Consider the following 14,268-nt stretch of genomic DNA (forward strand, 5'->3'; position numbering starts at 1 on the left):
AATTAATATTGGCAAGACTTTATTCATACTTTCACAATGGAATTCCAGGTTGCCTGAAACAAAAACCATTTAAATAATATTCCAAAAGGAACTGGATCCAAACTAGCTGGCTAGGCTTATCAATGGGCTTCTTGGTTTTGCCAATCTACCGTAGGCATTGGGCTCCTGGCAAGTTCGTTCAGGTTATGCCGATTGCACTTTACAGTAAACACTCAATTTTGGAGGGGAGAACAGTTTGCCCATATTTTGTGGAAATAACTAGATTCCAAACCTACTTAGATGCAAACTCAGCAGCAATTTTAGATTCACGTTGCACTGCTGTTGCTCAAAGCTCACAATGTTCAACAGTTTAGCCACTTGGTGGCCCAATAATCAGACTGAATGTCATCTCCTACTGCAGCTTTGGGCACAGGCAAGTTTGCACTGTAGACCCAAAATTGACAGTTCCATTCTGCGCTCTGTAGGAGAATGTACAGGCTCTTTTCTGATTTTTAAACAGCAGTTACTTCTTCCAATGACCAGCCACATTCTTACAGCAGGTCTTTTATGTAAACATTGCGTCTAACAGCATTTGAAACTCCTTCGTTAAATCGGAACCAAACATCACTATTTCCAACTGCTTTTCCAATAAATCTCTCAGCCGTTTCCTTCGTAGGCTCAGCAGCTCCAGTCACTGATGGGCAGAAAAAGACAGAAATATCAATCAATCAATATACTGTAAGAGGTATGCATTGTAAAAGTGTTTAAGTAAGAGCTGATTGATTTCCAGATGTGGTATTACAGTACAAACAAATTTTGCCCCTCAAAACACTTGCCTGCCCTGGCCAAAAGGAAGAGATTACAGGGCTTTTATTCCTAGATTTCTGCCAAACCATAATTGGCTGTTGGCAGCTTATAAAAGGGAGATACACATTTATATCTTTCACAACTTCAGAATGCTCCAAAGTACAAAGCATTGTTCACTGCTGTAATGTAGGAAATATTGAATTCTGAATGGACCTCTTTAAATTTAATGTTGATCTCTCGCTGCACCTTCTCGGCAGCTGTAACATTATATCCTGCACTCTATTTTGTTATCCTGATGCACGTGTATACACAATCTGCCTATCAAGCATGTAAAGACAACACTTTTCACTGTACCTCAGTACATGTGACAGTGATAAATCAAATATATTGAAAGGACAGGGATTATGTATGAAAGTTCATGAAGGCGCATATGTTCACCATCTACTTAGACTCCACAACACATGGGCACTTTCTAAACTCAAATTCAATTTTCCCATGACACAACAGCCCACGGTAACATACTGCACAAAGCCACTAGATGAATGGCAATATGAACCTCAGAGTCCATGCCAAATGAGGGGGAGAGGGACCTGGAGGTGCATTCATTGTGTTATTGCTCCAGCACTCCACCTGAAGCACCTGAGAGAAACCAGGCAAGACAAATGGCTGAAAGCCTTCTTATTCTATTGGACATTTTGAAGATGATTGGAAAACTGAGTTTGGAGAATCTCAGCTCTGGTCTTGTTCGGCACTTATCTGTGGCACAAAACCACTCAAACTGGCACAATTTGGGAGTTATAAATGATGGTACCATGAAAATTGTTCTAAGTTTAAGGTGGAGAGGGAGCTTAGGTTAGGAAATGGTTAAGACACTGTCCGTTCTCTACTTGGATTATCTTTAATCTTCATTGATTGATGATCATATGGACCTGAGAAGAATCATAAGTCTATCTAACCTGCTCCACACACAACTGCAATGCCTTCTGTGCTATAATAGACATGTTCCCTGGATTACCCAATGCCAAGTTAATCTCCTGGGAGAGATGCATAAAAAGCAAAATCCCAGTCTACACAACATGTGAGATGTAAAAAAGAATTTGGTCATAATTGACTGCTACCAAACTCATGACACAAAATGTCCCAAATTTATGACTATGTAGAAATATGGCAAAGAGAGGTGCTTTTTAACATTGAGAAACGTAAATGAAAGCCTTTTTTAAAAAATTCATTCATGGGATGTGGGCATCTGAACAGAGATTTAAGAGTCAGCCAATTGCTGTGTGTCTGGAGTCACAGGTAGGCCAGATCAGGTGAGAATGGCAGATTTCCTTCCTTAATGGACATCAGTGAGCCAGATGGGTTTTTATACCATTGACATTGACAAAAGTCAATGAATATTTAGTTTTTTTTAATTCTGACAAAAATTTGTTTGGACATTTTAATGACTACTTTTTTTATGTCCTTGCACCAATCTCTCCCTACCTCCACCTGACATTGGTTACATGGTCACCATTAGGCTAGCTTTACATCTATGATATTTTGTTGAATTCAAATTTTATCATCTGCCAAGGTGGGATTCAAACCCTTAGGGCTCTGGATTACTAGTTCAATGACATTACCACTGTGCCACTGCCTTCATGATCCATAATAATACTGGAATAAGGAGACAAGAATCAGTAATTAGAGGCTGGAAGATGTCAAAATAATCTTAAACGTCTGTGGATTTTCTGGGGAGGGTGTGGGGTGTTATAGCTTTCAGTTCCTTGGAATGAGCAAACTGACAGTCTTCAGCGAGTATACAGTGAAGACAATATACTTTGGACACAATTTTGGAACTCAGGAGGAACATTCTGCAGAGCAATGGTCCTTCCTTGCACAGTGACAAGGCAAGTACAAGCTCAGCCTGAAGCTGAAGCAGGAACAAACCCACTGAGGTCAGCTATTTAAGCAGCTGGCATTGTGTAAGCCAAACAAATGATAACTTTGGATGGGAATGTATGAATAACGTGCTGGGAAATTTATTTGGAAAAATCACCCAGGTGCTTAACAGCAGATCAGAAAATGTATTAACTGATGGTAATGTAACCCTGTCTTATGAAGCTAACAACTGACAGCAAAATACACCTCAGGAGATTATTTCAAAAAGGTGGAGAAACAGCATGCTGCTATGGAGAGTCACAATGGGTGAAATGGCCCCTCTTACACTGTATGATTACTTGTCCCTTTTTGTGGCATTACTTCCTGGAATTGTAGTCAAAATGACAACCATATGAACAGGAGTTAATGGAACAGCAGCCATACAGTCAGTTAGGTATAGAGTAGAAAACTACTGTATTCTAATATTCAAAACGGAGTGCTGGAAAATAGGCTCCTGATCCCAATTTCCTTACAGACTTTTTAAACACAAATGACGGCAGAAGTTACAAGGTTGGGATGAGCACCCCAATTGATTGCATTTCTGGAAGTTTTATCACTGGAGGTTTTGCTTCCAACAGTTGCAGTCAAACAGACTTCTTTCTCTCACGCATTTTGACAGTAAAGTAAAAGCACTAAAAGAAAATGAAGACAACAAGATTTTTTTTAATGTGCCAATGACAATTCTCTTAAGTTGCTGGCAGTAGCATTGAAGAGATTAATCATTAATTCCTTGAGACCCCAGAACGATCCTGGAGGGTTGGCAACCCTACAGCAAGATGGCATTCCACCAAATGGCAGCAGGGAGAGAGACAGGCAGACAGATAGTTAGACAGCGAAACTGACTGCAAGACACAGACAGTAAGTATCTGTTTAAAATACCTGTTGAGATTGTCACCATGTTAATTTTGTCCATTTTCCGGCCAAAGAAGTCAAGCTCCACCTGAAAATTAGAAGAAAATGCTTAGATGCATTTGAGCAGAGACCAAACAGAAAGTGAAATTAAAAAAGACTCAGGTCTGGTATCAGTATATAGCTAACAACAGTAAACCAAAGCACAGGCAACTTTGACTGCAAAGAAATTGTGTTAATTGTGCAAACACTTTTGCCTGCAGTTAAGTTTTAGACCCTATTAGATATACCTACTAGGTATATAGTTTTGGATTATTTGTTACTTTGCAGGCAACTCTAATACGTACCATTCCAGCCATTTGGTTTGTCTCCAGCACCACATTATTTTTAATTTTTTTTGTAATTATCTCTCTGCCTCATTTAATCAAATTATAGGTCATTCCTTCACTTGCTATTCAGCTGTTGACATTTTACTCACACCGTCTGACACTTTTGATCACCTGCAGAGACTTGTTATTCAGCCTGTCAACACTCCACTCACATCATTTGTATGATCTTTTGATTTCTCAGCCTATAAATTCTGTGCCTGTGTCCTTCTCTTCATTTGACCTGAGAAAGCAGCAGCCCTCCGAAAGCTCATGATTTCAATGAACCCATTGGACTATAACCTGGTGTCGTGTGACTTCTGACCTTATCCATCCCAGTCCAACACCAGCACCTCCACATCATCAATGCATGACATAGGCCTTAGTAACTCCTGATGGGAACTCAGGATGCACTGATTATCAGATACTGGATTTCGTTTTCCTTTACGGATGGCTACACGATAACAGTGCAGTGCTAAGACAATAGCAACAGTGCAGTTAGAGAGAAAAACAGCAGGGAACTGAGGGAAATGGGGAGCGAGCTGGACAACACCGTTTAAAACAGAAACATTTGCACAGAATACTGAAGCAGACTTTGAAAGACTGCACTTCCAACAATGCAGCCTTGACTTTGTGCTAATGCCACTGGTGTGAGATGGGAATTCACAACCTTCTGATTCAAAGGCGAAAATGCAGTCTCCGAGACACGGCTGAACTAATAGGAGGATGATCCTAGCCACCCTACCTTGATGGCTATGTAACTATGCTGTTGATGCTATTTGAAATGTCTTTGCAATTTGTTCAGTTGTGCAAACAAATGCTAGTATCTCAAGGCGGCAGTATCTTTTCAGAATAATGAGGGATGGCCAATAAATGCAGCATTGCTGATGAGAATCTCGAGAATGAATTTTAATAGAAAAAGCTCTCAACACAAATATCCTGCAACAGTTTTTTTTGCATCCTTTCTGCACACAGAATTAATCGTAGGTGAAGCCGACCTATTTACCAAATTGACTGAACTAAAATTCAAGTGATTACTCAAAGAATGAGAGATTAAGTGCAAATCGTTGTACGTCAGAGAGAATTTCCTTACATGCGGCAGAATACTAGATACAACAGCATTAGTGGCCAGCTTTCAAATGCATGGTTGCTATAATGGGAGGGAAAGGTTACTAAGAGGTGCTTCAATTGTAATTAGCCTTTCTTCATCTTTGATTTGTAATCAGTCTCTCTCAATGGCACAGTCTCCTGGGGAAGAATGCACACCCAGGATCCTTTGTACCAACATGTTAATATCCTGTTCAGCAAGTTCCAACTTGCTCCAGTTATTGGTTTTCTTTGATACAGTACTTTTGACAGGAAACTTATTACAGTCCCACAATATTTTTCAGGATAATGTTTTGATCACAAGAGCTGCACACTGCATTGTAGCAAAACAAGAGTTAAATGTCCTCAGCAGAGGCACTGTATAGTCAGGCACAGTTTCTGATTCAAATAATCAGAAAGAACCGGGGGTCAATTTACCTCGGGGTCACCAATAGTGTTAAATTTGTTTCCAGGTAGGATCATCAGTGGATGGTTGTAAACTTCCTAGCTAGGGAGTGGGATGAATAATACAGTTTCTAAAGAAAAAAAAAAGTGACAATGGACCATCTCCTCTTGTGCTGCATGGTTACTTACCCCTTTATAATAGTGTGTTTTCCTAGGGTCACTTTCTATGGATTGCAGTCAAAAGGGGCAACCAACTGAGATGGAGAAGCAGCCAAACAGAAATATCATTGCAGAATGGTCATCTCAAATTTAACTTTTAAACTATAATTTCAGGCTTAATATCAATGAACTTAAATGCAGGTGAAAATTGGAAGAAGATGCTCATATTAAACTGCAGTGAAAAATTAGGGAGAGACACAGCTCATTATTCAGAACAAAAATGCTGTAAAAATTAACAAATAAAATCACAATTTTATGAATTGTGAACCAGCACAAGTTAACAGTATGGATAGGGAGGTCACAACAAGCTGGTTACCATAACACAATCAAATAACTGGTTTAAAGGACAAAACTGCCAATGAATGCAATGCATTCTGACGATATTAGTCGGCAGCAGACTTACTCAGACTGCCTTCTGGAGGCCGCAGTGGAATTTAATGGAACTAGACTTTTACTTTTGCAAAAATCACCAGGAATTGTTGGATTGCTGTAAAAATTCCAATAGCTCACCAATGTTCTTTCAGGAAAACTGCTCTCTTCGTTTGGGCTAGTCCTTGTTTGACTCTGGCCCTGTACCTTCTGAACTGTCCAGCCAGATATATCAAATGCTGTAAAACAGGGAGTGTAGGGGCCAAAGAAGGACCACCTCTTCTCAGGGAAATGGGCTACAGGCAATAGGTTTGTGACACTTGCAGCCCAGGAATGAATTTTTAAAAACAACTATGTTTCCAGCGTCAGGTTGAAACCATTCCATTATTATTCGAGTTTACTCAGTCATGCAGTTTAAGAAATGTCCACTCCATGATGGACCTAAATGTCACGAATTTAAATAGGATACTTACAAATGTTTACAAGGCTGTGCACTCAGCACATTCTCAGTGCAAATCACAGGGATAAATGAATAGGGCACAAAACACAGCTGCTGTGCTTTAGTAATTATGAGATTATTAAAGTAATGAAGGCCCAAATCTGCCAACAAAGCCTATGCCGTAATACATGATTCATATTCTGCCGTTCTACACCTGTGAACACTGAACACCACAGTATGCTTAATAATATGGTAAACATTTTGCATCAAAATATTCCCCACGAGCTGAGGGCAAGCGCCTTAAAGGGAAGAGGAGAAAGGGCACGGTGCATAAAGTTCAGGCTGATGCTGCAGTTCAGTATTGAGGGAATGGTGCACTGTCAGATGTACCATCCTTTTAATGGGCATGTAAACTGAGATCTAGTCTGTTAGACATTAAAGATTGCAGAACAATATTCAAAGAAAGGGTCAATACTCAAAGGGTTCTGAAGAAGGGTCCAGACCTGAAACATCAGCTTTCCTACTCCTCTGATGCTGCTTGGTCTGCTGTGTTCATCCAGTTCTACACCTTGTTATCTCAGATTCTCCAGCATCTGCAGTTCCTACTATCTCCCAATACTCAAAGAAAAGCAGGGTTTCTCACTACTCCGTTCAGAACATCCTGGGCTAATATTTCTCCCTCAAACCCAGTTTTTAAAAGATACATCTACTCATTAGTCATCGTGCTAATCTTTGCAGGATCCTTCTCTGCACAACTGGCAACTGTGTCTTCCCACATTACATTCACTGACCTTCAAAGCAAGTCAATGCATCACATGCTTTAGGAGAGGTTCAATAATTTCATATAAATGCAAGTCTCTCTAAGAGAAAAAGGAGATATATATTTAAACAGCACGAGAAGCTAGGAAAATCCTTAAAATAAACAATAGGTCAGTCAACAGATGACAGAAAATCTATTAGCATTTCCTGTTTGTAGTTAAGATTTGTTACACTCAAGCAGTCATTCAATGTCCCCCTGCACACCCCACCATTCCATACCTCTCTCTAGAAAAAGAGTTAAATGACATACCAATCTATGCTTAAAACACAGAAAATGCTTGCATTGTGGATTCAAACCCTTGAAAATACCAGTGTCTTCCAGAGAGGAGAGAAAGAATTTTGGATGATGCATACCCCAGAGAAATTTGGGGAAATATGAAATGATCAGATCGTTTCCACAAGATGGATAATGAGTACATAATAGTGGGGTAGGGCAACAGGAGGAAAGCAAGAGTATAGTGTTACAACATCATCAGTAGATATGCAGTACAGGCAACAACACAAGAATAATTCAAATGTAGTAATGGGCTTTGCTCCATCTCCAATATAGCTAGAAATGGGACATGATCTGCCTATTACCTCAGCCAAGAAAAGGAATGTGGAAAGAGAACTCCATCTTTATGAACACAGTCATAGTTTCCCATGACCAAAAGTCTTTGGCAGAGGCTAATCTTATACAGTGGTTTTTGAGCAACAGGGGAACCTGGGGCTATTCATGCACCAATCTTTGAAGTAACAGGGCATTTTGAAAGAGATATTATGAAAGCATTTGGAATGTTCAAATTCATAAACAGAGGCATTGAGACCACAAGCAGTGAAGTTAAGCTTGATCTATATAAAGCTCTGGTTAGAACAAACTTGAGTATTGTGCCCAGTTGGAGAATCACAGAGTTACACATAACAGAAAAGGTCCTTTGAGCAATCAAGTCTGCACTGATTTATCTACACTAGTTTCCCAGAGTCCTGCCATTCACTGAGTACTATCAGTGACCAGTTCTAGTCATTATTCCAGGAAAGCTGGGAAGGTCCTTAAGAGTGCGGAGGAAATTTACCAGAATGGTTCCAGGAGTGGGAGAGCTTTAAGCTACATGGTAAAGTTGGAAAGGCTGGGGATTTCCTCTTGGAGCAAATAGGATTGAGTGGATATTTGATAGAGGTGTACAAGACAATGATAGGCTTAGGAGAAACTGTTCCCATTAGTTGATGGTATTTAAGGATTAAGATTTAGATTTAAGATTTAGATTTAAGATTTTGGTTAAGGGATGGAGGTGAACATTTTTACACATTGAGTGGGAATGACCTGGAAATTGCTGCCCACGCAGGTTAAGCAGAATGATTTCAAAAGGAAACTAGTTGGGTACTTCAAGAAAATAAACTTACACAGCTATACAAATGGAAACGGGGGTGGGGTTAGAAGAGAGAAATGCCACTGACTAGATGCTCAGCGGCAAGCTGGCATGGATCCAATGGACCAAAATAGCTTCCTTCCAGAACATAAATAACAATGATTGTAATGGAAAAAACATGGTTTTTGGTATATTAGAAAAAAAGAAAGCTGACTGAAGGGACTGCAGCAAGACACCAGGCAACAACAAATAAACAGGCTGGATTAGAAAGTGACAGATTTAGTTAGTTTGAGTTAAGAGATCTCAAATTTCTAATTGACACATAAACCAGTGGCTGAAATAAGAATTGGAGGTTTCAAACCACACCTACCTGCAGGCAGATCAATGCCTTCACTCCTCAAGGGCATGTATTAAGCTGTCTTTTCCTGGGAAGTACCACATGTAGAGGCATAGCCATATACATATATAAAAGAGTGGTGGGATTAGAGACCAGCTGAGGGCTAAGTCCATTCCAGCAGAAGAAAAGAGGGTAGCAAGATTCATATCAATAAACGTACACATGGGGGTGACACAAATTGCCACAGCAATGGACATGTGGATGTGTCAATGTGCTTAACCTAAGACAAATTGGTCAGCGGAGGGAGATAGCACAGAGTGCACTGTTGAGCAATAAATTCAATCCTCTCACTTTAAATGGAGCAACAGGAATACAATTATTGGCCCTCATTAATAAACACCCAACCTTCAGTAATGCTGGCATTTCCACAATGACATCTAGCCGAGTGCTGAAGTTAAATCAAAGGAAGCATTTTCAAATGTTCACTGAAACCCATGTGACCATGCACTGAAACCCAGTTGTTTTGCCTGCAGCTGTTGTCATTGAGCAGGCCCCTACTGTGTCCTGTGTGCTCTCCAGAGTATCTCTCCATTACCACTACTATGTTGACAGAAAGCAGCTGTTGTTAGTTACTCTGCTGTTAGCTCTAGCAACGCTTGAAGCAGCTGGCAGCCAATTTCCATCTCTAGAGGTAAAGACTTCCTTCCTTGGCAAGCTACATCAAACCACTATGGACCTCCATACTCTATCACACTAACTACCCCCTTACCCAAAAAAAAAGAAAACATAGGTAATGCTACCAAGGAGGTTTCACTGAGATTTGGAGCAACAAGGAAGACAATTTTCCATTGGATTGAACTTGGTCACATGCAATGTCCACGTGGCTGGAAAACCAATTCTGATGAAAGCTTATAGACCCAAAACATTAAATCTGTTTATCTCTGTAAAGATACTATTGGACTTGATGAGTACTTCAAGCAATTTCTGCTATTATTTCAGATTTACAACAACAACTTCAACAAAGAATCAAGACATAATGAAAGGATCAATGTTTCTGTGGAGGCATCACATAGCCCATTATTCACTACTGAGAAAACCTTTAATTTGCTTTTTAATTATAACAGAAGTCACACACAAAACCAGGAGAGATAGTCAGGGCTAATAGCATTCAGTGTTATGTAAAGATTATAGCAGTACCAAAGTGGATAACTCTGCTTATTTCAACGATCACACCCACTTCTACACCCCTTATGATGATCTTGATTTGTTTACTTGAGCAGGCTGTTATGACTTTTAGCACCTCACCCAAATAGGATTCAGTCATGAGCCTTATCTGTGAAGGTTGACAGTATTCCCAACTGTGTAGATAACAGGGCAGCTCAATGATGCATGCATCCAGTGTCTAAACAAATTGGATTCTGTTTAACAAATCGGATTCTGTTTAACAAATCACCAGTCAACTGATGCTCAGACCGAAAACAATGAACTGAGGACCTTCCTGGTGAGAGACATTCCAGATTCAGAATTTCACCTCGAAGTTAATAAGGGTGAACTTCAACTTGGGACTAGCAATAAGAAACAGACAAATTCATCAGCCATTGATTTTACAGCCAGTCCATTTTCGTTCCCATTAACCTGCATTTTGTGGTACTTCAAAGGTGAATTTCACTTCCCAGAGAGATAGCTTGATTTCTCAGTGACAGAGACACTGCCAGCAAGAGGATGTCTTGTTTCCATGAGTGCTATTATTCTGACCACTGACTTCTATTTAAAGCCCAGTGATACTAAAGGTTGTGTTTTAGTCATTAAAAATTGTAGGCTACAGGAATACTAGTTATCTCAGCATTTTGGAGGCAAACAGGATACATTCTTGAAAGAAAGTATGTTTGCCATTGCTCGTTTACATCTCCTCTCACTGCCCTGGGCCTGCTTACAGGTGATGGATAGCAATGGCCTCAGTGGGGTAAATTTAAAAGATCTGTAGACCTAAGTAGTGTGTTTGACTTTACGCAGGGGCTAAATCTCATTCAGAGATAGTAAGGAATGCAGATGCTGGAGTCAGAGATAACACAGTGTGGAGCTAGAGGAGCACAGCAGGCCAGGCAGCATCAGAGAAGCAGGCAAGTCAACGTTTTGGGTTGGGACCCTTCTTCAGAAGGATCTTCTTCTTCAGAAGGGTCCGGACCCAAAACGTCAACTTTCCTGCTCCTCTGATGCTGCCTGGTGGACTAAATATCATTCATAGTGTTGACCAGGGATGCTATTCCTAATAGCTCTTCTGGTGACGATACACTATGGTTAGTACATAGAAAACTGAAGTATGATCTAATGGACTTATTTAAGATTACAGAAGACTTTGATGGGGGCAGGTGTGAAGAAGGTACTTTCTCCTGCAGGCAAATCCAAAACAGAAGTTATTCAGAAGAAATATCCTTGTCCACAGAGCAGTTAGAATGTATAACTTGCTGTCACAGGGAGGAAGATGAAGAGGGAGGAGATTTTAGGACAGGTGACCAAAAACCTGGTCAAGGAGGTACATTTTAGGACTCTTGGAGAGGTGTAGTAAGAGTAGGCCAGAGCTAGGGGATCCGACAGCTAAATGAACAGTCACTTGCGGGGGAGAAATTAAAATTGGCAATGAACAAGAGGTCAAAACTGAAGCAACATGGACATTTTTTTTGGCAGGGGTGGTAGGAGTTACAGAAATTCAAGATTTAGCACTTAAGGTTGATGATGCTGTCCATTGTGATTTACCTTTGATGAACCTTACCTTTTCTTTCACAGACACAGACTTGAGAACATTTTTCAACGTTTGTTCGTGATTCTTCACACATGGTTTTGAACTTTTATTGCTTTCACTTGTTTTATTTTTGACTTCAACAGCTTCCTGAAACAGAAAATGAAAAGAACAAACAACGCAGGATTAAGTAACATGCTCAGAACCCTCAGCTCCCCCTAAGGTTATCCTCGTTTTGCAGAGTCTAAAGGTTTGGAGAAGAAAGGAACGAATGAAGACAAAAACTGAAAACTGAAGGTTTAACAAGCATTTTTAATATAGAAAAACAAACTTCTGCTCTAGGGAAAATGGGCACTGAGCCAAATAAGTCTGGGAATAACAAACAAAGACAAGTGAAAGTGGTGGGTGTTACAAAGAGGGGAACGGAAGAAGAATTCTGAATCCTGATAGGGAATTCTAGACAATGAGCTCTCAGTAGTTGTTGTAAAAGCAGTTGGGGGTGTGGAAAAGAGGGCAAGATTGGGAGAGCTTTAGGAGATGCACACTTCAGACTGTAGCCACTGCAATCAGAGTTTTGTTGGCAGTAGGTAAGGTTGGAGGAAGTTACAGAAATGAAGGGGGTATTAGGTCATGGAGGGATTTGAAACGTAAGGATGGGAATTCTAAATTTGATGCACTTGAGAAATGGAATAGCATATAAGCAGCAGTTCTCAACTGGAGTTTGATAATAGGATGGGAGTTTGCAGAGAGAGCACTCAAGTGTCAGCTAAGCTTAGGTAAGGTGGAGGGTGGATTGTGTTTCAGAGGTGAAACCAGTAATCTGGGTGCAGAGAGGTTAATAGGAACATGGTTTCCTCAGACATTTTAGACACTAAACAGCCTACAGGGTGGCCAAGATGAAGTCTTGAGCTGCAATGCTGGTTTAATCTGTGCTTAGCACAACATGCCATTTTGGTACAGGTATTGAAGCTTGCACTAGGATTTTAAGGGGCTGACTGCTAATTAAATTGCCTGACAGAGCTGACTAGAGCCGCCACCACTATTTGGTGGCTAGTGGTGCAACAAATGGCCTCTAAAGCTGACTGATGGTAGAGGGATAAACAAGTCATGGCTTCTTAAAATCCATGTTAATCTTTGGGTCCATTACAATTGGAAGTTTGAAGAGGATTTCAGAGGCTTGTCAGGAAACTTCCTGGGAAGGTGTGTCAAGACTTCAAAATTTTTTTGGAAATTCTCCAAGGAGTTCACTTCAAAAAGTGAAGTCTTATTGGACACCTTAAAGAAGGCATCAGAGAAACAGAAGGAGAGAAAGAAAGCTTGGTCATGACCATCTTAATCGCAGGCCCAACTATCTGGTCTGGGTTAGGAATGGCAAGAGGATATGAGCCCATACAGAGCGGGACTAACTGCTGTAAGAGAGGGGAGACAGGAAAGAGGTTCTTCCCAGCCACTGGAAGTAGTTCAGTGCATCCCACCTCATCTGAACCTGCTGCATCAGAACCTCCAGTGGTACATCCAAGAACATATATACCTTCTTACTCGGGATCACTTAACTATCTTAAACCCTGGTGTGAGAGAGATCTGTTTTAACACATCCATGCAAGTTAAATTTTTGTAAACCAGCAACTGGGCTAAATACTACATGCTCAAATCAAATTTACAAACAAGTGTGCCTCATTAGCACAGTGCACTTTTAGTGCCCGTTTTTACTGTTTCATTATCGTCCTTTAGGGAAAGAATTCTGCCACTCCTAACTGGTCTGGCCTACATGTGACTTCAGACCAACAGCAATGTGGTTGACTCTTAATTGCTATCAGGGCAATTGGGGATGGGCAAGAAATGCTGGCTGAGCTAGTGAACCCCACATCCTATGAATAAATATAAAAAAAACCTTGGTTTCTTAACTTGCTGTATCAAACATGGTGTTGAGGTGAGAACAGTCTGATTCAGGTGGAGACAGCAACCAAGGGGAAAGTGAATCTGAAGCAGGAGCAGAGTTTGTGATGGGAAGTTATAAGTAAAAGCTTTGAACTTTTCAGTGTTTAGCATGAATTGTTTATGGACTCTGTTTATTCTTAGTAGACAGATATACTTTATCATGATGACAACAGTTAGCTAATTAACAGGACTTGTTTTTCCCAGATCAACAAACAAGGATCCTTCAGGGATTACAGCTCACCTCCTCTCAGCTAACTTTAAACCCACAACTCATGACTTCAGGTACTAATCTCCAAAGGCTTCATTAATCAGGCACAGCATATCCTCGGAGACTGCCATAAGTCACTAAAGAACTGTGTGCTGTTCAGAAGGTTGACCCTTAATATGACAAAAAAACAAAGCTCTACAACATAAGCACAATAAATGCAAACTTCTTTTCATGTGTAATGAAACTAAAGCATAGGCAAGAATACACAAAATATTGTTTTATTTTAACCTTCAACTAACTTTCCTCTTTTTTGTTGGACCTAGTTTTCATCAAATCTTAGATTCACAAAACTCTTACTTCCTCCCCTTTTTATTGACATTGCTTCTACTCGTTAAAGTCCACACAGCCTCTTTGAATAAGAGAATGAGAGATGATCTCACTGAACTAC

At 40.3% G+C, this 14,268-nt stretch overlaps 1 protein-coding gene across 1 annotated transcript in view; it reads right to left on the bottom strand.

Moving 5' to 3' along the window:
* Window positions 1–2: 2 nt before the first annotated feature.
* The window catches only part of chtf18 (CTF18, chromosome transmission fidelity factor 18 homolog (S. cerevisiae)), a 102,538-nt gene continuing 88,272 nt past the window's right edge, over window positions 3–14,268 (bottom strand). Inside the window, exons 20-22 of the mRNA XM_048609904.1 lie at window positions 11,708–11,824; window positions 3,583–3,643; window positions 3–673 (exon numbers count right to left, since the gene is read on the bottom strand). Of these exons, the coding sequence (XP_048465861.1) occupies window positions 531–673; window positions 3,583–3,643; window positions 11,708–11,824 (321 nt within the window). The 3' untranslated portion in view covers window positions 3–530. The remainder of the gene's footprint in view (window positions 674–3,582; window positions 3,644–11,707; window positions 11,825–14,268) is intronic.

This window comes from Rhincodon typus, chromosome 21, assembly GCF_021869965.1.
Source record: "Rhincodon typus isolate 14 chromosome 21, sRhiTyp1.1, whole genome shotgun sequence".
Taxonomy (NCBI): domain Eukaryota; kingdom Metazoa; phylum Chordata; class Chondrichthyes; order Orectolobiformes; family Rhincodontidae; genus Rhincodon; species Rhincodon typus.